The 25,625-nt window shown below is 29.1% G+C and overlaps 1 protein-coding gene across 1 annotated transcript in view; it reads left to right on the top strand.

Moving 5' to 3' along the window:
- Positions 1-24,635: 24,635 nt before the first annotated feature.
- Positions 24,636-25,625, top strand: part of BDBG_03296 (serine/threonine-protein kinase Sgk2) — a gene marked incomplete at its 3' end in the record, with an annotated part of 2,584 nt that continues 1,594 nt past the window's right edge. Inside the window, exons 1-2 of the mRNA XM_031721185.1 lie at positions 24,636-25,165; positions 25,314-25,482. Coding sequence (XP_031577644.1) covers positions 24,725-25,165; positions 25,314-25,482 — 610 coding nt within the window. The 5' untranslated portion in view covers positions 24,636-24,724. The remainder of the gene's footprint in view (positions 25,166-25,313; positions 25,483-25,625) is intronic.

The raw sequence follows: 25,625 nt of genomic DNA, 5'->3' as shown, positions 1-25,625 counted from the left end.
CATTGATGATATTCAATCTGAGTTAGTACTAAAATTATAACTAAGCTATGAAAGAAGATTATTTTCTCTTATATTAATTCTTCTTACACACATCAGTGATCAGTTATTAAAAATAAATTATTATCTTTCTCAAATTATTATCATGTCTTCTGAATTCACTTCTTTCACTTCTTTTATTTCTATTGAAGATTTACAAACTCTTCAAGAAATCACTGTGAATCACAAAGTTTATGTTATTTACAATTTAACACAGAATGCTCTCTTTCAATTATAATAAATGATCACTTCATTCTTCATATCTGATTTCAGGTCATAAAATTTATGAAAAACTCAATACAAATACTGAGATGAACTATGAAATAATTATCAACAGATTGTATTGTAGATTACTGAAGAGTTATCTCTCTGTTACAATCACTGTAACTTCATTCAGAAACATTTATTATAAACTGATTATAACTCTGAAGAAATTTCTCAACATCTGAAGTCATCAGAATGCAGACAATAAAAGAAAAATAATCAGAAAATTACTACTGAGCTGATAAGTTACTCTATCAGATAATGATTTTTGATAACACTAACTTTCTAATTTGAAGAAAATCATGTGAAAATAATTATATATCAGTACTCTGATTCTATAACTCTCATCTGATAACTTCTGTGAATAATTACTTTATATATGTATATCTCTGAATCTTTCTCTTCAAGCAATTGAAAACCCCGAATTCTGAACACTTCTTCAAATACTTAATTCAAATCTTCATATTCCACATCAATTCTGTCTTCAGTTCAATCTCAAGATATACTACAAAGTCAATATACAACATCTAGAATCAGAGTTAAAGAATCATCAAAGAGTGTCTCTCACAGTGAATACATGAACTAGTATAAACAATCTTGCATTTATGAGAGTTACATGTTATTACATTGATGAGAACTGAACTTATCAAAAGATATTAATTGAATTTGAATCATTGATCAGTAGTCATACTGAGAATTATATGACAGAGATATTAATGACTGTGATTAAAAATGACTATTGAGATATTAGTCTCAGTCTTCTTACAATTATAACTGATAATGCTGCAAATAACTACACTATGATGAACAGCTTAAAGTAAAAATTGACTTTGTATTTCTGAAATGATAAACAAGGTTATATTCCCTGCATTACTCATGTGATTTAACTTGTGATACAAACACTGATAAAGAATCTTAACATTGAGATAAAGAATAATGAGATAACTGGTTCTTGAGATGAGAATGAGATGAAAATGATTACTCAAGTAACTTTTGCATTCACTTTGCAAAAGATAATATTTTTTGACAATACTTTTTAATATTGCTTTTTAATAACACTTTTTGATAATACTACTGTTAATTTTGAATAGATTAATTAATAATTTAAATATTACAGATTTGAAACATTGCTAATATGATTTGTATCTTCTTTAAATAACAATAATAATTTCATGATATTCAATAAACAAACAAATCAGTCACATCACTGAATATGATACAGAATGTTAGAACATAGTGAAGTTCAATATATAAGATGACTGTTCAGACTCTTCAATTGTGTCAGATAATTGATTATTGAGTGCAATACTCTGATCAGAAAAAGATTCAGATATTGAAAGTTTCTGATATAAAGTGAACTCAGTTGAAATATATGATTAATTTACTGTTTCAGTTTTATAAGATAATAAAGACAGTCTCAATCACTTGTACATCAATGCTGCAGTCAGTCTGATAAGTGTATAACAGTTTATTTACTCATCTTGAGAAGTAGTTGAATCACTTAAAAAGAAATTCAGTCTGAGATGATACTATAGCACAGGCTATTATTACTGTAAGAAATAAACTGGCATATTACTACAGCAAAACTGAACAATCTTTTACAGAGTACTATACTGTAGCAGCTCTACTAGATCTCTCTCATCAAGTTAATATCTACACTTCTCAAGATTGAATAGAGAAGAAACAAGACTTATATATTAAATTAGTCTGAGACTACTACAATGTCAACTATCAGAGATTTGAACAAGCAGATATTCAAGATATGAAGACAGTGAAATACAATTCTCTAGTAAGTAACAATCTTTGATAACACTTCATATCTCATAGAACTATAATACTAACTTTGAAACAGAACTTACATACATTGATTGCAACTGAAAATCAGGCAAAACTACATACTTGTAAAACTGAATTTAACTGCTATTTTCAAGATGATCTGACAAATTTACACATCAAATCAATTCTAGAGTTATGAAAAATTGTTAAGAGTATATATTCAACTATTACACTGATGATATATGATATTCTGACAATTTCATTGACAGAGATGAGAATGAAGTGAAAGTTCAACTCAAGTCAAGATATTTATCACTATTACTGAAAACAATTACAAGAAGAAACAATCAAGAAACTCATGATTGTAAAACATGAAATTATCAGACAGTTTAATACCTCTGATCACAGTATATCAGAGAAGTGTAGTTTTCATGAGAAAGTGAAGAATAAACTTGCACAAGAATGTATTTAGTTATTTTATAAGCATTATCAATAATCATTACCAAATTCTGATTATATAAGCAATCACTGAATGAACTGAATGAGACTGATTTTGATCTTCAGTCTCAGTCTCATTCTGATTTTGAAAGAATGATCATCTTTCACAGTTTATTCTGAGGAATTACTCTCATTTCACTGTTCTTGAATTAAATCTGGTCATTTTTCACATCATTTCTCTCAGAAATGATTCATTTTCAGATTTCTTTGAGGCTTGGTCCTGGTGGGACTCATGTCAAGAAATGTATGGGACCAGATCAAATGGGACCAAATGTGAAATTCATGGTCCCGCCGGCCAGTCTAACCACACCACAACCTCGGGCCAAATTGCCATACAAATTGTAAGGTGAAAAGACCTAGTCATATGCCTCAATCTTCTCAATTTTGGAAGATCCCTGATCTGTAATTGTGAAGATATCTGAGAAGTAATGTTCGCGAAAACCCTGTTCATCTTTGATGTTTCAAAACATCAATGCCAAGTCTCACCCTCATACCGCCCTTCTCAATCTGGCCCATTCCTGGCAGAAAAATACAGAAAGATATCTCAGTAATAATATCAAGCACATAATCAACAGACACTTCTGAAGTGCAATCTCTGTGAATACTCTGTCTGTCTTCAGTGTATCTAGACATCAATGTCAAGTCTCACTCTTGAATCACTTCTCTCAATCTGACTCATCTCTGATAGAACAATACAAAAAGATACCTTGATAACAGTACTTAATATATAATCAGTGAATAATGAGTTAACAGAACAAGTTAACAGCATATTAACAACTATAAATTCAGTATATCTCAAGATGTGACTGAGTCTTTGATCTCTGCACAGTGAGATATATTAAATCTAGTTTTAATATCTGAATATTCAATAGATTCTATAAGGAATTGAGAACAGCAACACTAGATTTCTATTAAATTTGAGAATTAACTCTATATTAATATAATCATTGATAAAGTCTTCTATTTTGAGATATAAATAATCAGTTTCTCTACATTCTGCTAATAATATTTATATTATTATATAGAAATAGACTTATATTCTTTATAATATCAAGACTCTGAAGAGATAAAGTCTTGATAGAGAATATATAGTAGTACATATCTTAGCAGTTTCTATCTCATTCTTCTGCAGCAGTTAATACAAAAAAAAAGATCTTAAAAATAGTTTTTTACTTGTCTTGAAAAAGTAAGGTGTTTTCTCTGAGTTTTATATAATATTCTTACAAATAATTAAAAACAGAGTTGTTTTCTGTCATAATTTCATATTCTTTTAAGTAAGAATTACTTTTTCAGTGACTGAAGAGCTTTCATTAATACTTATTTCTCTTTTACACTTTTTATTAACTGATTTGAGTTGCACACTTGTTGTTTGAGAAGAATTGAATGATTTGAAATAAAATTAAATAGTTTTAATCAATTTTTCTGCAAAAAATTAACTTATTTTTTTTATCAGTTTTTCTCTCAAAAACTGTCATATCATCTGATTTATTATTAATTGATATCATACTTTTCCTCACTATATTTCAAGAAAGAGTTTGTAAGGATTTTATTGATTTATCTTAAAAATCAATTTTAGTTTATTAGATTCTCTTCAAAAATCTAATCTAGTTACTGAACTAGTGTGAAAAAAATCAGATGTTTTATACATAAAAGTCTTTTATTCTTCTTTTGAAACAGTCTGATCAACTTTTCAATGGAAAATAGACTAATAAATCTCTCAACTGAAACAGTCTGATCAACTTTTCATTTGAAAATAGATTAATAAGTCTCTCAATTGAAACAGTCTGATCAACTTTTCATTTGAAAATAGACTGATAAATCTCTCAATTGAAACAGTCTGATCAACTTTTCATTCAGTGAGTAAAATGAGTTCAAGAGTACACTCAGGTGATGTGAAAAAAGATGCTTTTCCAGATGCTGTTACTGAGATTGAAATTCTAAAGAGAAGAAAGAAGAAAGAAATAGAGAAATAACAAGTTCTTGAAATACAGAAACTGAAAAAAGTAAGCAAAATTCTTGAAAAACAGTGTCTGAGTGAGAAGAATGAAGAAGTTGTGTTACTTCTTCATACTCAGGCTAGACAACTACAAGAAGTGATCAAGTTCAAACTTGAAATTTCAAACACAATTCAAAAAATATTGAAATCTTCTAGTACAGTCACTGACTCTTTTTCATCTTCTACTTCTTCATCTTCTTCTTCAAATCAGAAGAAAACATATACTCAAGTAGCAGAATCTGCTATCTCTAAACCTGCTATTTCAAAATCTGCTCAAAATTCTGAGAAAACTGAGAAGAATATTACTCAGATCTCTGTTTATAGAAAAGAAAAAAAAGAAATGTAAAAAGAGAAGAACTTTCAAATCTTCAGAAAGAGAAGACTTATTCTTAAAGTCTCAAATCAGAAGATCTTGCAAAAAAACAAGCTAAACTCAAATCTCATTTTCAGAATCAGAAATGAAATTAATCAGCAGTTCTTTTCTCAGTTAATAACTGTTATTGAAGTTCAAAGATCAGTTATAGCTTCAATTGAGTTATCTTTCTTTGAAAATTCTATTATTTTGACTACAATGCCTGAATTCAGTCCAGAATTCCTCATGCAGAATGAGAATCTCTGAAAATCAGTAATAGAATCTCTACTGAATACAATAATTCTATCTGAGAGAGATGAAAAGTGAGACAAATTCATTCTTTATAATATTCCAGTTGAAATCTTTGACTGTGAAGAAGAAATGTTGCTTCTCAAAAATGAATTACAAGAATACATTCTATGCAACTGAGAAAAGAGTCTGTATAACTTAATTCAATTGAGTTCAGACAGAGTAGAAGAAATACATCTGTTCTAGTATATACAAAGATACTTGAATAATCAAGAATCTCTGAAGTAAGAGTAACAGATTTGAAAATAAGAGTTCATAAATACAAAGACTCAAGAATGAATCTCAAAGCTCAATCACAGTGTTCAAACTGTCAAAGATATGAACACTTTGTAATCTCTTATTTCAGAGACTCAAAATGCGCATTCTGTACTAGAGATTATAAAACTAGTAAGTATAAATGTGAAACATGCTTAAAAAGAGATGAAATATGTCAATATACTCTGCTTAAGTGCTTCAATTGCAAAGAAAAACATGCATCTAGCTCAAAAGAATATATATTTACTTCAAGAACTAAGAAGAACTGAAGAAAAGATGAAGGTCAAAGTGAATCTAAAACTGAGAAGAAAAGTCAAGCTAGTAAATCTATAACTGTAAGCTTAAAAAGAAGAAACTCTTAACTATCTTGATCATCATACTTCAATTCTTCAGGTAAATATCAATAGAATTTGAATTCTCAAACAGTGGTTAAGATTAGAGAATTGAGAAATGACTCTGATAATAAACTAGATAGAATGCAAGCAGTTGAGATTTCTGCTTTTCAAAATAGTTATAATGTACTATCTAGTGATAGTGATTAGATTCTACTCTATGTTCACTCTCTTTTAGTATGAATATACAACAAAAATAACAAAAAAAGTTTAAAAACTCTTTAAAAATCACATTTATTCAAAACAATGTGAATAGAAACTCAAATTGCATTTATTCTTGTCTTCAGATTGTATTTGAATAAAAAGTTGACTTTGTACTTCTTCAACAATCAAACTTTGATACTGAGCAAAAGTACATTATTTCTCATTCAAGCTATTACTGCTTTTCTTCTGAAAAATCTGAGATAAAATCAAGAGTAGTAATCTATAAGAGAAAAAGATCAAGATATCAATTTAATCTAAGATTTGATATCATATCTGACTCTGATATTCTAGTGAGTGATATTATAGATAAAGAGAATTAGTTTCATACTATTCAACTTATAAATATTCATAATGAAAAGTCATTGAAAGAAAATAACAATATCTGAACAATTAACAGAGAATTTTTGAATATAATACTCTTAAAAAACTCTATAATTGCAGAAGACTTTAATGCACATTATCTCTGATAGAACTCAGAGTGCATAAGAGTAGTAAGAGCAGATAAACTGATTAAATAAACTTTTAAGCATTCAATAGATTTAGTTAACAAGTCTGATCAACAAACATTCTTTAGAAAAGGCATGAAATAGAAATCTATTATAGATCTAACTTTCATGTTATAAACTCTAATTGAAAAAAGACTTATAAACTGGTTTACTAATTCAAATGAAATCTCAGGATCAGATCATGAGATCATTCAATTTGATATTAAACTGAGTGAAAAATAAAGAAGTGAAAATCCTCTTCTCTCTAATCAGTATAACTTTGAAAAAGCTGATTGAAAAGCAGTTGAAGAAAGAGTAAAACAGCTGAAATCTGAAAGACAGAGTGAGCTTTATTGAAATCAAAGTCAAGATATCTAAAATGAAATGCTTGAGAATAGAGTAAAGCTGATTACATCTATTCTTCTAACAAGTATTGAAGAAAATATTTCAAAGAAAAAGTCTTCTGAGTATTTCAAACCTTGATGAAATGAGAATATCACTTCTAAAAGAAAGCAATTAGTCACTGCTAAGAGAGATTGAAAGAATAACTTAATATCTGATGAAGAGTTCAAAGCTATTTGAAATGAATATTTTTCAGATATTAAAAGAGTCAAAACAGATTACTGAAACAAATTTCTTAAAAATGCATAAGAAAAAGAAGTTTTTAAAGTCTTCAACTGTACTAAAACAAGAAGTGTAGCAAAGCTTTCAATCTTAGAATATAAATTTCAGAATGAATTGTATACAGTAAACTCTTTTGAGAAAAAATGTCAAGCTTTTATAAGAATTCTCTTTCAAAACTCATCATATTTAGAAGAGAAGAATATGTCATTTCATGAATATATTGATGAAAATAACTGGGAATAGTCTGAGCTTACATGTGATGAACTAGAGTCAGTAATATTCTGAAGTTCAATTAAAACTGCTGCAGAGCCTGATTCAATTAATCACTTGATTATTCAAAACACATATTTCTACTTGAATGAATATTTTGAGCTCTTTTTCAATCTCTTAAAAAATGATTATTATTCTGAATGCTGAAGAGAAGCTACTGAAGTAATCCTTATAAAACCTAATAGAAAAGCTTCAATTTCTAAGTTATATAGAGTAATATCTCTATTGAACTGTTTAAGAAAGATTCTAGAAAGAATAATAGCTACTAGATTATCTTTTATAAGCTCTATTAGTGATTCTCATCTATTTAATGAATAAATGAGAGATAGAAAACAATGTTCTATAATTGACACTGTTCTCTCAGTTATTCATGATATTTAAGTAGTAAAGTATGAAGACCTGGTCTTAACTGCAGTTTTTATTGATATAAAAGATGCATTTGATCATGTTTCAAAGTCTAAGATGATTCAAACTTTGAAGATATTAAAACTGCCACTTTCTCTAATAAAATGAGTTAATTATTTTATATCTAAAAGAATTATACAACTATTCTTTGATAGAAGAAAACAAGATAAAACTAAGATAAAAATAGAAGTATCATAAGAATCTTCAATCTCACCTGTTTTATTTGTAATATACACTGCATATCTATTCAAGAATAGAGTGATGAAAATAGTGAGATCTTCAAGTTATGTAGATAATATTGATCTACTCTACAGTTCAAAGACAATCAAAGAGAATTTAGAAATAATTGAGAAAGTAGTAAAGGAAATCTTTGTTAGAGCAGATATCAATCTAATTCAATTTGATATGAATAAAACTGAGTTAATTCACTTTTTTCTCAGATTTAATGAGAAAGAACTAAGTCTCACTCTTTTGAATCAAGAGATTAAACCCAGTTTGAATGTCAAATAACTAGAAGTATGATTAAACTCCAAGTTGAATTTTAAATATCATATTCAACAAAGAATCATCAAGACAGAGAGACTACTGAGTAGTATAATCAGACTATTAAATACTGAGAGAGATCTATTCTTTCAGACTATGAGACAGTTATACATAGCCTGTATTATCTCATTAGCTGATTATAAAGTTCAAGTTTGATGAAACAATCAAGATGATTTCACTGAACTCTTTCAAAGTCTATAAAACAGAGCTTTAAGAAGAATTCTGAAAGCATTCAAATCATCTTCTATTAAAGCAATGAAAATTGAAGCTTCAATTTCATCTTCTACTGTTCAGTTTGAAAAAGCCTGTATAAACTATGCTCTCAGAGATATGAAGATGAGCTCAAATTATATAATCAGAGAAAGAGTCTTCTCTTCATTTTCATTAGTTAACTCAGGAAATAAACTGGATTGAAATAGATTTCTTGATTGAAATGAGAATAATACTTTAAGGAAAATGCTCTCTCAACTGTATAGACTATATTCACTTATTAAAAATCAATTTTCTTCATTAAATGTTGAGAAAATTAATCATGAGAAGATATCTCTCTGAAGAAATAAGCTGAAGTCTCTTATGAACTTATAAATAAGTGAACCATCTAAAGAGAGAGAATATAAACAGTATTTGAAGAAGATCTCTATAATTAATATGAAAGACTCTATTCTGATTTACTCAGATATCTCAAAAAATGAGAATTTGAATAGATTAGGCACAGGCATTGCTTATACTGAAGATAATATCAATTTTATCTCAGATTTCTGAAATTTAGACTGCGAAGCTGAAGTTGTTGATGCTGAACTATTTGTAATAGTGAAAACTTTCACACTCATTGAAATAATATCTTATAAAAGAGAAAATAGTTTGAAAGAGATATGAATATTCTCTGATAGTCAAGCTGCTTTAAAAAGAGTTAGAAATAGTCAGATTTTTAATAATCAAATGAATCTTGAACTGATTTTACACTCTGTTTTAAAAATTCAAAAGAGAAGAATATTAAAACTGATAATTCATCTGCACTGAGTTCTGACTTCTATGAATATTTATGATAATGAAATGGCTGCTTCAGCTGTAAAGAAGAGTTCAGAATTAAGCAGATCTATTTAAAAAACAGTGTTCTGATCTTTCATAAAGAGAAAGATAAAAGAATCTTGTTTAAACAAGTGAAATAAAAGCTGACAGAAATAAAAGAAGAGTATACATTATTCAAGATTTGAGACAAAATCAAAGTGAAAATCTTGTTCAATTAAATGTAATAAGAAAATATTCTCATCTATAATTCAACTGAAACTAGGACATGGTTATTTCAAATCCTATATACAAAGATTTAATGATAGATTTGATTCAACAGAGTACTCATTCTGCAATGCAAATGAAAATTCTGAGTATATTGTAATACATTGTGCATTATACAATAGTCTCAGAGTCAGATTGAAGAAGAAGTATGATTTAAATCAATTAAATATGAGATTTCTATTCTTAAATGAGACAGGAATTAAATATGTAATAGACTTTCTATCAGAAACTCAAGCAGCTACAAGAAAATGACTGAATTCAGAAGTATCTGAATATGAAGAGGTGGAAATTGATTATTATTATTATTATTCTTCAATTATAGATGTATGCAGTCAGAGACTATGACATCTACCTGAGAACTTTTAGTTCTCAGGGTTTTTCCTATATCTGTAAGTTAACTATTATACATTCATCAATTTCAGATATTCAAAATGAGAAAATTCCAGCTCAGAATACAAAAACTGTTTATAAATTGCAGTATTTTAACATCTTCTGATACTTTGAAACTATTTAACAATATCATGACAAAAGAAAAGAGAACACAGTCTTAAAGATAGACACATTAAATAGATAGATAGAAAGGAATTGAATAGAAAAGATAAAGTAAAGAGAGACTGTAACAAAACAAATTATTAAAAGATAGTATATAGCTGTTTTAACAGACTATATCTGATTGATTTCCTTCTCTTGCTATTCAGATATTTCTGAATTTAGTCATTTTCTTGTAGCTGCTTGAGTTTCTGATAGAAAGTCTATTAAGTATTTAATTCCTGTCTCAGTTGAGAATAAGAATCTCATATTTAATTAATTTAGATCATACTTCTCTTTCAATCTGACTCTGAGACTATTGTATAATGCACAGTGTATTACAATATGCTCAGAATTCTCAGTTGCATTGCAGAATGAGCATTCTATTGAATCAAATCTATTATCAAATCTCTGTATATAGGATTTGAAATAATCATGTTCTAGTTTCAGCTGTGTTATAGATTAGAATATTTTCTTTTTACATTTAATTGAACAGGATTTTCACTTGAGCTTTGTTTCAAATCTTGAATAATGTATACTCTTCTTTTATTTCTGCCAGCTTTCATTTCACTTATCTAAACAAGATTCTTTTATTTTTCTCTTTATAAAAGACCAGGACATAATTTTTTGAATAGATCTGCTTAATTCTGAACTCTTTTTTACAGCTGAATCAGTCAATTCATTGTCATGAATATTCATATGAGCAGAAACTCAGTATAGATGAATTATCAGCTTTGATATTCTTCTCTTTTAAATTTTTAAAATGAAGTTTAAGATCAGTTCAAGATTCATTTAATCATTATAAATCTGACTATTTCTAAGTCTTTTTAAAGCAGCTTGACTATTAGAGAATATTCATATCTTCTTCAAACTATTTTCTCTTTTATAAGATTTTATTTTAATAAGTTTGAAAGCTTTCACTATTGCAAATAGTTCAGTGTCAAAGACTTCAGATTCACAGTCTAAAGGCCAGAAATCTGAGATAAAATTAATGTTATCTTCAGTATAAGCAATGCCTGCGCCTAATCTATTCAAATTCTCATTTTTTGAGTCATCTGAATAAATCAGAATAGAGTCTTTTATATTGATTGTAGAAATTCTCTTCAAATACTGTTCATATTTTTTCTCTTTAGATAGTTCACTTATTTATAAGTCTATAAGAGATTTAAGCTTTTCTCTTCAGAGAGATAACTTCTCATGATCAACTTTTTCAACATTTAAAGAAGAAAATTGATTTTTAATCAGTGAGTATAGTCTATACAGTTGAGAAGACATTTTCTTTGAAGAATTATTTTCATTTCAATCAAGAAATCTATTTCAATTCAGTTCATTTCCAGAGTTGATTAATGAAAATGAAGAAGAGACTCTTTCTCTGATTATATAATTTAAGCTTATCTTTATAACTCTCAGAGTATAGTTTATACAGGTCTTTTCAAATCTAATAGTAGAAGAGACAATTGAAGCTTTAATTTTCATTGCTTTAATAGAAGATGATTTGAATACTCTCAGAATTCTTCTCAAAGCTCTGTTTTACAGACTTTGAAAGAGTTCAGTGAAATTTTCTTGATTATTTCATTAAACTTGAACTTCATAATCAGCTACTGAGGTAATACAGGCTATATATAACTGTCTCATAGCCTGAAAGAATAGATCTCTCTCTGTATTTAATAGTCTGATAATGTTGTTCAATAGTCTTTCTGTCTTGACAGTTCTTTATTGAATATGATATTTAAAATTCAACTTGAAGTTTAATCATACTTCTAATCATTTGACATTTAAATTGGGTTTAATCTCTCTATTTCAAAGAGTTAGGGATAGTTCTTTCTCATTGAATCTAGAAAAAAAATGAATTAACTCAGTTTTATTCATATTAAATTGAATTTAATTAATATCTGCTCTGATAAAGATTTTCTTTACAGCTTTTTCAATCACTTTCAAATTCTCTTTGATAGTTTTTGAGCTGTAGACTAGATCAATATCATCTATATAACTTGAAAATCTCACTATTTTCATATTTCTATCTTTGAATAGATATGCAGTGTATATTGCAAATAAAATGAGTGAGATTGAAGATTCTTATAATACTTCTATTTTTATCTCAGTCTTATCTTATTTCATTTCATCAAAGAAAAGTTGTATGATTCTTTTAGATATAAAATAGTTAACTTATTTTATTAGAGAAAGTGATAGTTTTAACATCTTCAAAGTCTGAATTAACTTTGACTTTGAAATATAATCAAATGCTTCTTTTATATTAATAAAAACTGCAGTTGAGACCAGATCTTCATGCTTTGCTATTTGAATATCATGAACAACTGAGAGAACAGTGTCAATAAAAGAATATTGTTTTCTATCTCTCATTTATTCACTGAATAAAAGAGAGTTATTAATAGAGCTTATAAAAGATAGTCAAGTTGCTATTATCTTTTCTAAAACCTTTTCTAGACAGTTCAATAGAGATATTACTCTATATAACTTAGGAATTGACATCTTTCTATTAGACCTTACAAGAATCACTTCAGTGACTTCTCTTCAGTATTCAGAATGATATTCATTTTTCAAGAGATTGAAAAAGAGATCAAAATATTCATTCTTTAAGTAGAAATATATATTTTGAATAATCAAGTGATTAATTGAATCAGGCCCTGTAGCAGTTTTAACAGAACTTGAGAAGATAGCTGACTCTAATTCATCTTATATAAGATCAGGTCATTCTCAGTCATTTTCATCAATGTAGTTAAGAAGTGATATATTCTCTTTCTCTGAATCTGAATCTGATGAGTTTTGAAAGAGAATTCTTATAAAAGCTTAACATTTTTTCTCAAAAGTGTTTGCTGTATATGATTCATTCTGAAACTCATATTCTAAGGCTGGAAGTTTTGCTACACTTCTCATTTTAGTATAGTTAAAAGCTTTAAAAACTTTCTTTTCTTATGCTTCTTCAAGAAATTTATTCCAGCAGTCTGTTTTAGCTCTTATAATATCTGAAAAATATTTATTTCTGATAGCTTTGAACTCTTTATCAGATATTATATCATTCTTTCAATCTCTTCTAGCAGTAGCTAATTCTTTTCTTTTAGATGAGATATTCTTATTTCATCAAGGTTTTGAATACTTAGAAGATTTTCTCTTTGAAATATTATCTCTAACACTTATTAGAATAATAGATGTAATGAGCTTCACTCTATTCTTAAACATTTTATTTAAGATATCTTGATCAGAATTTCAATATAGCTCACTCTGTCTTTCAGATTTTAACAGTTTTATACTTTCTTCAACTGCTTTTCAATCAGCTTTTTCAAAGTTAAACTGATTAGAGAGAAGAGGATTTTCACTTATTTATTTTTCACTCAGTTTAATATCAAATTGAATAATCTCATGATGTGATTCTGATGTCTCATTTGAATTAATAAATCAGTTTACAAGTCTTTTTTTCATTAGATTTTATAATATGAAGATTAGATCTATAATAGATTTCTGTTTCATATCTTTTCTAAAGAGTGTTTGTTAATCAGACTTATTAACTAAATCTATTAAATGCTCAAAGATTCATTCAATCAGATTATCAGCTCTTACTACTCTCTTGTATTCTGAATTTCATCAGAGATGATGTGTATTGAAATCTTCTGCAATTATAGAGTTTCTTAATGAAGTTATATTCAGAAATTCTTTATCAATTATTCAGATATTATTATTTTTCTTCAATGACTTTTCATTATAGATATTTATGAACTGTATAGTATCAAACTCATTCTCTTTATCTATAATATCACTCATCAGAATATCAGAGTCAGACATGATATCAAATCTTAGATTAAATTAATATCTTGATCTCTTTCTTTCATAGATCACTACTCTTGACTTTTATCTCAGACTTTTGAGGTAGAAAGCAGTAGTAGCTTGAATGAGAAATGATGTATTTTTACTCAGTATCAAAATTCAGTTCCTGAAGCAGTATAAAATCAACTTTTTATTCAAATACAATTTGAAGATAAGAATTAATACAATTTGAGTTTCTATTCACATTATGTTGAATAAATATGATTTTTGAAGAGTTTTTAAACTTTTTTTGTTGTTTTTGTTGTATATTTATACTAAAAGAGAGTAGAGATAGAGTAGAATCTAATCACTATCATTAGATAGTAGATTATATCTATTTTGAAAAGTAGAAATCTCAACTGCTTGCATTATATCTAGTTTATCATCAGAGTTATTTCTCAATTCTCTAATCTTGATAGAAGTTTGAGAATTCAAATTCTGTTTACATTTAGCTGGAGAATTGAAGTTTGAAGATTTAAATAGTTGAGAGTTTCTTCTTTTTGAGCTTGCAGTTATCAGTTTACTAACTTGACTCTTCTCTTCAGTTCTAGATTGACTTTGAGCTTCATCTTTTCTCCAGTTCTTTTGAGTTCTTGGAGCAAATATACATTCTTTTGAGTTAGATGTATATTTTTCTTTATAATTAGAGCACTTAAGCAGAGTGTATTGACATATTTCATCTTTTTTTAAGCATGTTTCATATTTATGCTCACTAGTTTTGTAATCTCTGACACAGAATGCACATTTTGAGTCTCTAAAACATGAGATTATAAAGTGTTCATATCTTTGACAGTTTGAATACTGTGTTTGAGCTTTGAGATTCATTCTTGAGTCTTTGTATTCATGAACTCTCATTTTTAAATCTGCTACTCTTACTTCAGAGATCTTTGACTGTTTAAGTGTCTTTATATATACTAGAACAGAGACATTTCTTCTGCTTTGTCTGAACTTAATTGAATTTAGTTATACAGACTCTTTTCTCAGTTGAATAGAGTTATATTCTTCTAATTCATTTTTAAGAAGTAGCATTTCTTCTTCACAGTCAAAAATTTCAACTGAAATATTATAAAGAATGAATTTGTCTCACTTTTCATCTCTCTTAGATAGAATTATTATGTTTAGCAAAGATTCTACTGCTGATTTTCAGAGATTATTTTTCTGAATAAGGAATTCTGCACTAAATTTAGACATTGTAGTCAGAATAATGAAGTTTTCAAAGAATGATACCTCAATTAAAGCTATAACTGATTTTTAAACTTCAATATCAGTTATCAACTGAGAAAAGAACTGCTGATTAATTTCATTTCTGATTCTGAAAATGAGATTTGAGTTTAGCTTGTTTCTTTGTAAGATATTTTGATTTGAGACTTTGAGAATAAGTCTTCTATTTTTGATGATTTGAAAGTTTTTCTCTTTTTGTATTTTTTTCTTTACTTTTTTATGAATAGAAGTATGAGCAGTATTCTTCTCAGTTTTCTCAGGATTTTGAGCAGGTTTTGAGATAGCAGATTTAGAGACAGCAGATTCAGCTGCTTAAGCATATGTTTTCTTCTGATTTAAAGAAGAAGAAGAAGTAGAAAAAGAAGAAGAGTAAAATAATAAGTTAGTGATTATACTAGAAATTTTCAATGTTTTTTGAACTGTGTTTGAAATTCCAAGTTTGAACTTGATCATCTTCTGTAGTTATCTAGCCTGAGTATGAAGAATTAACAGAACTTCTTCATTCATCTCACTCAGACACTGCTTTTCAAGAATCTTACTTACTTTTTCAAGTTTCTGTATTTCAAGAACTTGTTATTTCTCTATTTCTTCTTTCTTTCTTCTCTTCAGAATTTCAATCTCAAAAATAGTATTTGAGAAAGCATCTTTTTTCACATCAACTGAGTGTATTTTTGAACTCATTGTTCTCACTCAATGAAAAGTTAGTCAGACTGTTTCAATTGAGATATTTATTGAACTCTTTTGAAAAGTTGATCAGACTCTTTCAATTAAGAGATTTCTAAGTCTGTTTTTAATTGAAAAGTTGGTCAGACTGTTTCAAAAGAAGAATAAAACACTTTTGTATATAAAACACCTGATTTTTTTTCACACTAGTTCAGTAACTAGGTTAGATTTTTGAAGAGAACTACGGGCGCTAGTCACCCGCAGAATGCATCTTAAGCTAATTATATTTAACCCTCTATAATTAACTGATCACCGCGTCTGTTCTCTCAGGCCAGTCACTAATTTCCAGAGGTGTTAGTTAGTGACTGCCATCACTCACTTGATAGCATACACACCAAGCTTCTGGTTGCTGATCTCAGTCTTATTAGATGCTTATAGACCTATCAATCAGTCATCATGATCTCACTTTATGTTAGAGACTAATTATAGGCTTGATGACTGCAGTTCTCTCCGTCAGTATTAGAACTTGACAGTGAACTTACAGGCTCTAGCCTATCAGAGTGCTCTGTCTAGAGCCTAGATGTATGTAGACTAACCGCTGAGACTATGAATTTCACATTTGATTTCATTTGATCTGATTCTATACATTTCTTAGCGTGAATCCCGCTGGGACTGGCTATCAAAAAAACATGTAAAGTGACTATATATCAGATCTTAAAATGAAACCATGACTTGAAAAAAATGAGAAAGTGGTCTCATTTGGTCCCATTTAGACACATTCTTGGCATAAAGTTACTATTTTTAGACATTTTAAGGTTTTTTTTAGACTATTTTTAATTTTTTAAAAAGTAACACTTTTTGATAACACTCAAATGAGATTTAAAGTCATTTAAAGCAATAAAAATAATTTAAATTGAGAAGTGAAAATCATGATCTTATTTGGAAAATGTGATAAGAGTAGACAGTAAGTCTCACTGAGACAGTATGAAACTACTATCTAATGTTAAAACCATGTAATGGGATCAGTCGAATTGATAATGAAACTATCAAAAAATCTGGTCCTGGTCCCAGACACGGTCACACGGTCAGTCTAGATGTATGTCTAGATCTGCTAGTCAGATAATTTTCAACATCATTCTCTGTATTTCAGGAAAATCTAGGCTTCAATGACAGCTCTAGTTACAGACTTGTTTAAGTAGTGTATAATCACTACATTAGGCTTGGCTCTATATTGTTAGAACCTTGACAGGTGTACAGTAGAATAGTGAGATATTGACATCTCATATCAGCTCTGATGAGTGTTCACAGAATCTTGCTTAACTAGTGACTTGGCTTGCAGTAGAGAGTTCTACCTCACATCAAGCCTTACTAATTAGACTCAGCCTCTATTACATGAGGGCTTTCATGAGTAAGAAGTGACAGATGTCAGTGATGAGATTTGAACCCACACATCTCTAATGTGTGCGGCCTTGATTACCAGTCTTATCAACTGAGTCACGCTGACATAGAAATTAATTAGATATAGTCTGTTAAAACAGCTATACACTATCTTTTAATAATTTTTTTTTTTGTTTTTTTTTGTTATAGTCTCTCTTTACTGTACTTGTTTCTTTCTGTTCTTTTCTATCTATCTGTTTAATATGTCTGTCTTTAATACTATGTTCTCTTTTCCTTTGTCATGATATTTTCAAATGGTTTCAAAGTATTAAAGATGTTGAAATACTGTAATTTGTAAACAGTTTTTATATTCTGAGCTGAAGTTTTCTGATTTTGCATATCTGAAATTGATAAATGTATAATAGTTAACTCTATTGATATAGAAAAAACTCTGAGAACTAAAGATTCTCAGGTAGATATTGTAGTCTCTGACTGTATACATTTATAATTGAAGAATAATAATAATAATAATCATACATTTCTTGATATGAATCCCGCTGGGACTAGTCATTAAAAAAACATGTAAAGTGACTATTTATCAGATCTTAAAATAAGATTATGACTTAGAAAAAATAAGAAAGTGATCTTATTTAATCTCATTTAGTCTCATTCTTGATATAAAGTTACTATTTTTAGACATTTCAAGGTTTTTTTAGAGTATTTTTAATTTTTTAAAAAGTAACACTTTTTGATAATGCTCAAATGAGATTTAAAGTCATTTAAAGCAATAAAAAGAATTTAAATTGAGAAGTGAAAATCATGATCTCATTTGAAAAATGTGATAAGAGTAGACAGTAAGTTTTACTGAAACAGTATAAGACTACTATTTAATCTTAAAACTGTGTAATAAGATCAGTTAAATTAATAATGAGATTATCAAATATTCTGATTCTGATCTCAGACACGGTGACACAGTCAGTCTAAATATTATACATATATGTAAGAGGTCTACGCTAAATAGATCGGTATAATATATAGATCTTATAATACAAAAGTGGAAAACATTAGAGAACGAAAGAAAGAGAAAGTGCGGGAATCAGTGATCAGAGTGAATATTTATATATATACATAGTAAAGCTTCAGAGTGGAAGAATAGAAACTCTGTGTATACAGTGAAGCTTCAGAGTGAAAGAATAGAAATTTCATAAGTTATTCAGCTGAGAATCAGCAACTGAAAATTAGAGCTTTTAGTCAACTGAGAATTAAGACTTTCAGCGGAATCTATGAAGTGTAATGAAATAGTCTATATAATTGATCAGGCACAGCTCACTACATTAGTCTCTTCTTTTCAGAGATGAGATTGTGCATAGTTTTCATCAGTCAAGAGTCACTGTTTCAGATAATATAAAGCTCAGAGTTCAGATCAGATAATTATAGTCAACTCATTTCACAAGATAATGTCAGCTGCAGTCATGAGATCTCTTGTTAAGAATATCTTCAATCTCTTACTTCAGTTTATTGTCTTCTTTTATTATCTCTGATAACTGTCAGTTGAAAGTCAGTTGAGAAGAAAATGAGTCAGTAACAGCATAGTGAAGCAAGCTCATATGAAACACATCATGAGTCTCTGACAGAGTATCAAGATGATAGTTGTAACTGTCTAGAATTTCTGTTACTATGTATTTCACATAATAATAATTCAATGTACAGAATAAGTATGTGATCTGTATATTTTTAGAATTTAATTATACAAGATCTTCTATCTTATACTGCTCTATGAGATCTTGTTAGATATTGAGTTAATCTTCTTAATCTTGTTTAGCACTTGTTATGAAGGCTTTTACTCAGTCCCAGGCATCTCAGTGCTTTATTACTATATTATCAGTGATCTGAATTGAACTGCAGAGGTTCAGTGTGAACTGTGTGATCTCTAGAAGATTTAACACTTTTATATGATATCTGTATATAAGAAAGAACAGACTTATATCTGTTAAAACAGCATTCTGGTCATTGATAGCAACTTCAGTATGTAGAAGAAGATTATACTAGTTATCTTATAAACAATTGTAGAACTTATGAAGATAATTCTTCACTATCTGAACTGTTTATTCTGATACATTATCAGTCTTAGAGTGATAAGCAGTTAATAAGTGACATGTGATCTTGAGAATCTGATAGATCCTTGTTCAGAGAGCACTCACAAATTGACAGTCTCAGTCAGATATAATAGATCTCAGCAATTCATGCATTTGATAGAATAAACTTTATAAGAAGACTTCAGTGACTTGTTCAGTATTGATCTTATTACAAGATTTTAATATCACATTTTTACTCAATCAGTCAATAATGATCAGAATATTCTTATAATTCTTGCTCTCAGAGAGATTAACAGTAAAATCAATCACTACATCTTATCAGATTCTATCAGAGATATTGAGTGATTTTAGTAGATCTTTTCTATAGTTCTTTTATTAGATAATGAAAGAACAATAGTTATGGTCTCAGACAAAGTGTCTGATACTGTTTAATATCTCAGATCAGTAGAACTCTCAAGAGATTATTCAATACAGTTGTTCACAATCTGAATAATCAGTTATATACAAATCGTGTATCTCTTGCATTATCTGAGTGTATAAGAGTTCAGAGTGAGAGACTCAGCATTGTTCACAGAATCACAGACTATTATTATCATTGATTGAATATTCTGAGATGTCAGTTCTTATATATAGTTCTGAGAAGAATCAGAATGCTTCTTGATATACTGCTTCAATAAGTGCTTAGAGAAGTTTGTCAGTTTGAGCTGTTATATATCACAGTTTATCTAGTGTAGATTCAGAAGAAGTTGAGATATTAATATCAGTGTCAGTGACAGTTCAGAGAGGATATGTTCTAATCAGAGATGTGTATATAATTTCATGAGTTGTCTTATTATAATCAACTAGTATTTTCAGATTTAAGAGCTGATACTCTCAGTTGATTCAGCAAGTGTCTGTTATATCAGATAATATATCTCACTCTTATCATAAGAGAGTATTTGCTATCAAGTTCTGACTCTTAGAATAGTAGTGTATTATCAAATAAAAACAGCTCAAGAACGCAGATCATCACATCTATCATTCAGTAAGCTTGCAGATAATTGTAAAATACTTGAGATTCTTATAATCTGTGATTATCTCAAATTTGAAGACATTTCAGAGTTCAGAGTCTCATTCTTCTAGACAGTGTACTATTGTAAGAAGTTTCTTATCATAGATCTCATAGTTGCATTCAGCAGAACTCAGTTTCTTAGATATGAAGATACATGATCATAGAATATCTTTATCATTATATTACAATATAGCTTCTTGTGTAACATAGTCAGAGAAGTCAGCTTTAATAACTGTTTTATAATCAGAATTAAATATCATCAGTAAAGAAGTATTGATGAATATCTTCTTCATCTGTATAAATACAGCTTCAGCATTCACTGATCACTAAAATACTGAGTTCTTCTTGATAAGTTCTGTAAGTGATCTCATAATATCTGAGAAGTTTCATATAAATTACTGATAGAAGTTAGCAAATTCGATGAAGCTTTATACACTCTTCACAGTATATAAAGCTTCTCATTCAAGAATGACACAGATCTTCTCAGAATTCATTCAAATTCTCTTACCAGCTTTTATAATAAAATCTAGATATTTTACACTCTTGAGTCTTGACTTTAAAATCACACTTGTCAATATCTATTGATAGTTCTTCTTCTTATAATTATTGTAGTACTCTTTATACATGCTCTTGATATTCTTTTCTGAATCTATCAGTAAAGATGAGAATGTCATTGAGATAAACAGATACAAACTCATCAAGGAAATCTCAAAGTGCTCAGTTGATATACTTCTGAAATGTACTGAGAGTGTTAGTCAGTTCAAAGAGTGTGACTACTCATTCAAAGAGATTATAACATGTTCAGAATACTATAAGTTATTCATCTTCTTTAGTGATACAAATCTTGTGAAACACAGTAATGATATCTCACTTTGTAAATCATTGAGCTTGTCTGATGTAAGCTAGAGTTTCATTGATAAGAGATAAAGAATAGCAGTTCTTCTTTATTAATCTATTCAGTCCTTAATAGTTCACACAGAATCAGAGTTCTTCACCTGATTTCTTTGCAAAGAGAATAGAACCTGCAGCAGAGAAGTTACTAACACATATGAATTCTTTATTCAACAGATCATTGAGAGTCTTTCAAAGAAGAAGAAGTTCATTTCAGAACATATTATAAAGAGATTCTCATGATAATTTAAAGTCTTTATCATTCTTCTTTTCTAACTTGATACTGTGATCTACTTCTAGGCCTTATAAGAGAGGTAGATTTGTAATATTATTATTATCTTATCAGAAGACATCTAGGTATTCATAATATTATTGAGAAAGTTTTATATGAGAATCTGTTATTGTAACACAGAATAACTGTTCTAGAACTTTTTTAATATCAGTTAGACTGGTGAAATAGATTGCTATATAGTTTTACTATCAGTGACTTTGTCAGTAACTTCTCTTTCAGAGTATCTCATAAGTGTTGATGAAGATCTGTATCAGATTCATAGTCTTATAAACATCATCTTCATGAATTCTATCATTGTTAGAGAATATTAAGCTTCTGTTTTAAGTGTTTAACAAGATGTCTTATTCAGATAGTCAGATAAGTTTTAGCATAAGATTATAGTCAAGATTATTAACTTTATATACATAAGTATTTTCACATTGATGTTCTTCAACATCTATGTTCAGTTTTATCATATAACAGATGCAAACATCTTTTGAACTATTAAATTCTGCAAGAAGTTGAGGTTTTGATAAGAGAATACACTGAAGATTTAATTATTACATAGTAACATAGACCGCTATCTACTATGGCTTTCATATTATACATGTTATTCATCATAGTAGATACAAGAATCATATTCATTGTTATTTTCTCTTTAAATTATTATCATTCAACCTCTTCAAGCTTCTGTTTACAACTTTGAACAGAAGCTAATCTTTTCTCTGTTTTATCAGAGTGTTCTTATAGTTATCTTTCAAATCTTTCTTCGATGTAATATGATTGACATGAATCACCAGCATTGATCTTTCTTTTGAATGAGAAGACATATAGGCTGATCAACAGTTGAAAGTAATATATTCTGATTAGTTATAATTAATACACACTTCTTGTTAATATTGATCAGCAACTTCTTCAGAAGTGATCTCAGAAACTCAGAAGCCTGTTTAAACAGTGAAGACTCTTGCTTATACATAGACATTCAAGTCTACTCAGTTCATAACATCTGCATTATTGTTATTATTCTTCAACATAGGTGAATGAGTAACTGAGATGTAATATCTTCTGCTGCTATTCTGTATACTCTTGAGCTTGATAAGACAGTCATTCAATATTCAGAGTTTTATACAGAAGTCTTTATAAGTCAGATCTTTGTCTATGCTTATAAGAGTCTGTAAGAGTTTGAAAGTTAGTATCTTCTTGAGTATACTAATCTTTATTTAATTCTCTCAAGATTAATCATCCGCTTCTGAAATCTTGATGTTAAAGTCAGAGATGAATGTTATGAGAGAAATGTTTCTCTGTCAGACACTCTGTAATTAATCTAATACTTTCTATTACATAGCAGTATCTCAGAACAGAATATCAAGATATTTGATAATATTATCAGATATTCACAACACTGATTTACATGCTTTTATTTATGAATAAAACTTCTATCTCATGCAATTCTTCAATCATTCATTGATATATTAATCTTGATTAGTTAATAAACTGATGACATCTTCATCTATACTTAGTTTTATAAGCATTTTCAATCTTCATGATAAATAGAGAGTGAGATCAGAAGTATTAAAATATATAAGAATATTTAAGCATTTCTTCAGTATTTATATTGTATTTATATTTGATTCTATCAGTGTTAAAATTGTCTGTACAGAGGTTTCTTGTTAAGACAATTATTGAATTTCTTTATATTAATATTGTTAAGTTGCATGCATATTAACTATCTATTATTATTATAATTTCAACATTACTTGAAGCTATTATAATACTGTGTCTATACTTGCATTTGAGAGTTCTCTTATATTATCATTAGACATAGTTATATTATTTATTAAATGTATAATATCTGCATTTGAGAGTTCTTTAAAATTGAAAGTGTAATTGTATGAATATTTTATATGTCTAAGATGTCAGAACTCTTAGATCTTTCACTAACATTCTCTTATTCTCTTTATAAGATCTTGTTACAGAGTCAGAGTGACTGATGAGTAAGCTTCTATTTAGAGACTCAGTGTCTGCTTAACTGATTAAGACTCAGTGTTCACTTAACTGATTAATTGTTTCTTTATTTCTTACATGTTGTTACATGTTCAGATATCTTCTTAATAAGTAATCATTTCTAATAAGAAAATGATAAATGTTTTTCAAGTGTAAGAGGTCTACACTGAATAGATTAATATAATATATAGATCTTATAATACAAAAGTGAAAAATCTTAGAGAAGAAAAGAGAGAGAAAGTGCAGAAATCAGTAATCAGAGTGAATATTTATACACATACATGATAAAGCTTCAGAGTGAAAGAATAGAGACTCTATGTACACAGTGAAGCTTCAGAGTAAAAGAATAGAAATTTCATAAGTTTTTCAGCTGAGAATCAGTAACTGAGAATCAGAGCTTTTAGTGAACTGAGAATTGAAGCTTTCAGTGAAATCTATAAAGTGTAATGAAATAGTCTATATAATTGATCAGACGCAGCCCGTCATAATATATATTTTTATATATAAGTTTTAAAATACTTAGAGAGATCATGAGTTATAATTATATTTTACTTTAAAAGTATATATTAAATAGATAATTACATCAGTTAAAAAGATAAGAATAAACTTAATCTATCTATTTAAGCAATTAGCAATTGATTGAAAACTAGTTAATAATTAATTCAGTGTAAATTATATCAATACTTTATTATTAAATTCAAAAATAATCTCAGTATTAAAAAAAAAAAAAAAAATTGTAATTCTTAATAAAATAAGTAAAGTTTTCTCTATATATGAAAATTATAATGAGAGAAGAATTGTTCTACAATTAATTAAGAATTGATTATAGAATTGATAGTAAATAATTAAGAAAGAAAGAGTGATTTCAAATTATAAGAAAAGATGTATTATGCAAGGTCAGATAGTGGCATGGGCCTCATTTATGAGATCAGCTTACATAACAAGGTCAAGTGGCGCACTTAGCGAGGTCAAGTTTTCTGCTTCTTGGATCGGCCCTTCTACCAGCAGTGTCACTGAGCTCTTTTGCCCCAGTAGCCTACACAATCTTACATTTATTACCATTCCGTCGCGATCGATTAGGATTAATCTCCACCCAGTTCAATGCTCAGCGGCTTTATCTGTTCTCACATTCACGTACTGCATCAAGCCGGTCCCAGCGTACTATCTTCTTCCACAGATACCATACATCATAACTTACTAACAATTCTGCATTTTGTTCTCGTGTTTGCTTCCCATTCGTCATATATGGCTGAGCTTTCGGACCATGATTGTGATATCATCGCAAATCTTCCTCTAAGCAACTCACTATACCGATTACAAGATCTACTTCAAGAAGCAGAACAAAAATATAATGACACCTCTGACCCTCGGGATGAAATTTGCCAACAGGCAATATCAAAACTCCTTACCACCTTGATGGGGGAGAGAGCTGCGTTCAAACTTGGCTCACGAACCGGCGATGAAAACCTTGCTTCCGATCTCGCCAGTTTATTCAGGCGCCTCCAACAAGGCCACCTCACCTATGACCACTGCCGAGCGTTGGTGCGGCTCGTCATTCAAAAAGACCTGAACATCGATATCTGGAAGGCCGTCCTCAACCTCATCACTACCAGCTCGCGAGCGACCCTTCCGGCAAGCATCCCCCCCTCCTTTGACCGGCACGCCGGTCAAATCCACCTCATCATCACAGAAAGGTTCTGAGCAGACATGTGAGTTGGTGAATCCAAGAATCTTTGAGGAGATATGTGGCTGCACATTTCGAGATGTCGAGGGCTTCTTTGACAAATACTTTGAGAAGAAAGATTGGAGTGACAAAGTAGATATCATTTGTCAACGCGTGCTGGACCCAGACAGTGATGGTAATTGGGCCCAGTTTCCTGATCCTCCTACACAGGATGCTGTCCTCGCCTGGTGGTTTCATCTTCAAGCAGACCTTCTCTCGGAATCACGCAGCATCTACTACACTACAGCAACAAAGCGGATCTTACTGGTTCAAAGGCGA

Source organism: Blastomyces gilchristii (assembly GCF_000003855.2).
Source record: "Blastomyces gilchristii SLH14081 genomic scaffold supercont1.5, whole genome shotgun sequence".
Taxonomy (NCBI): Eukaryota; Fungi; Ascomycota; class Eurotiomycetes; order Onygenales; family Ajellomycetaceae; genus Blastomyces; species Blastomyces gilchristii.
Note: the sequence above shows the minus strand (reverse complement) of the source record. Positions and strands in the feature narration are given on the sequence as shown.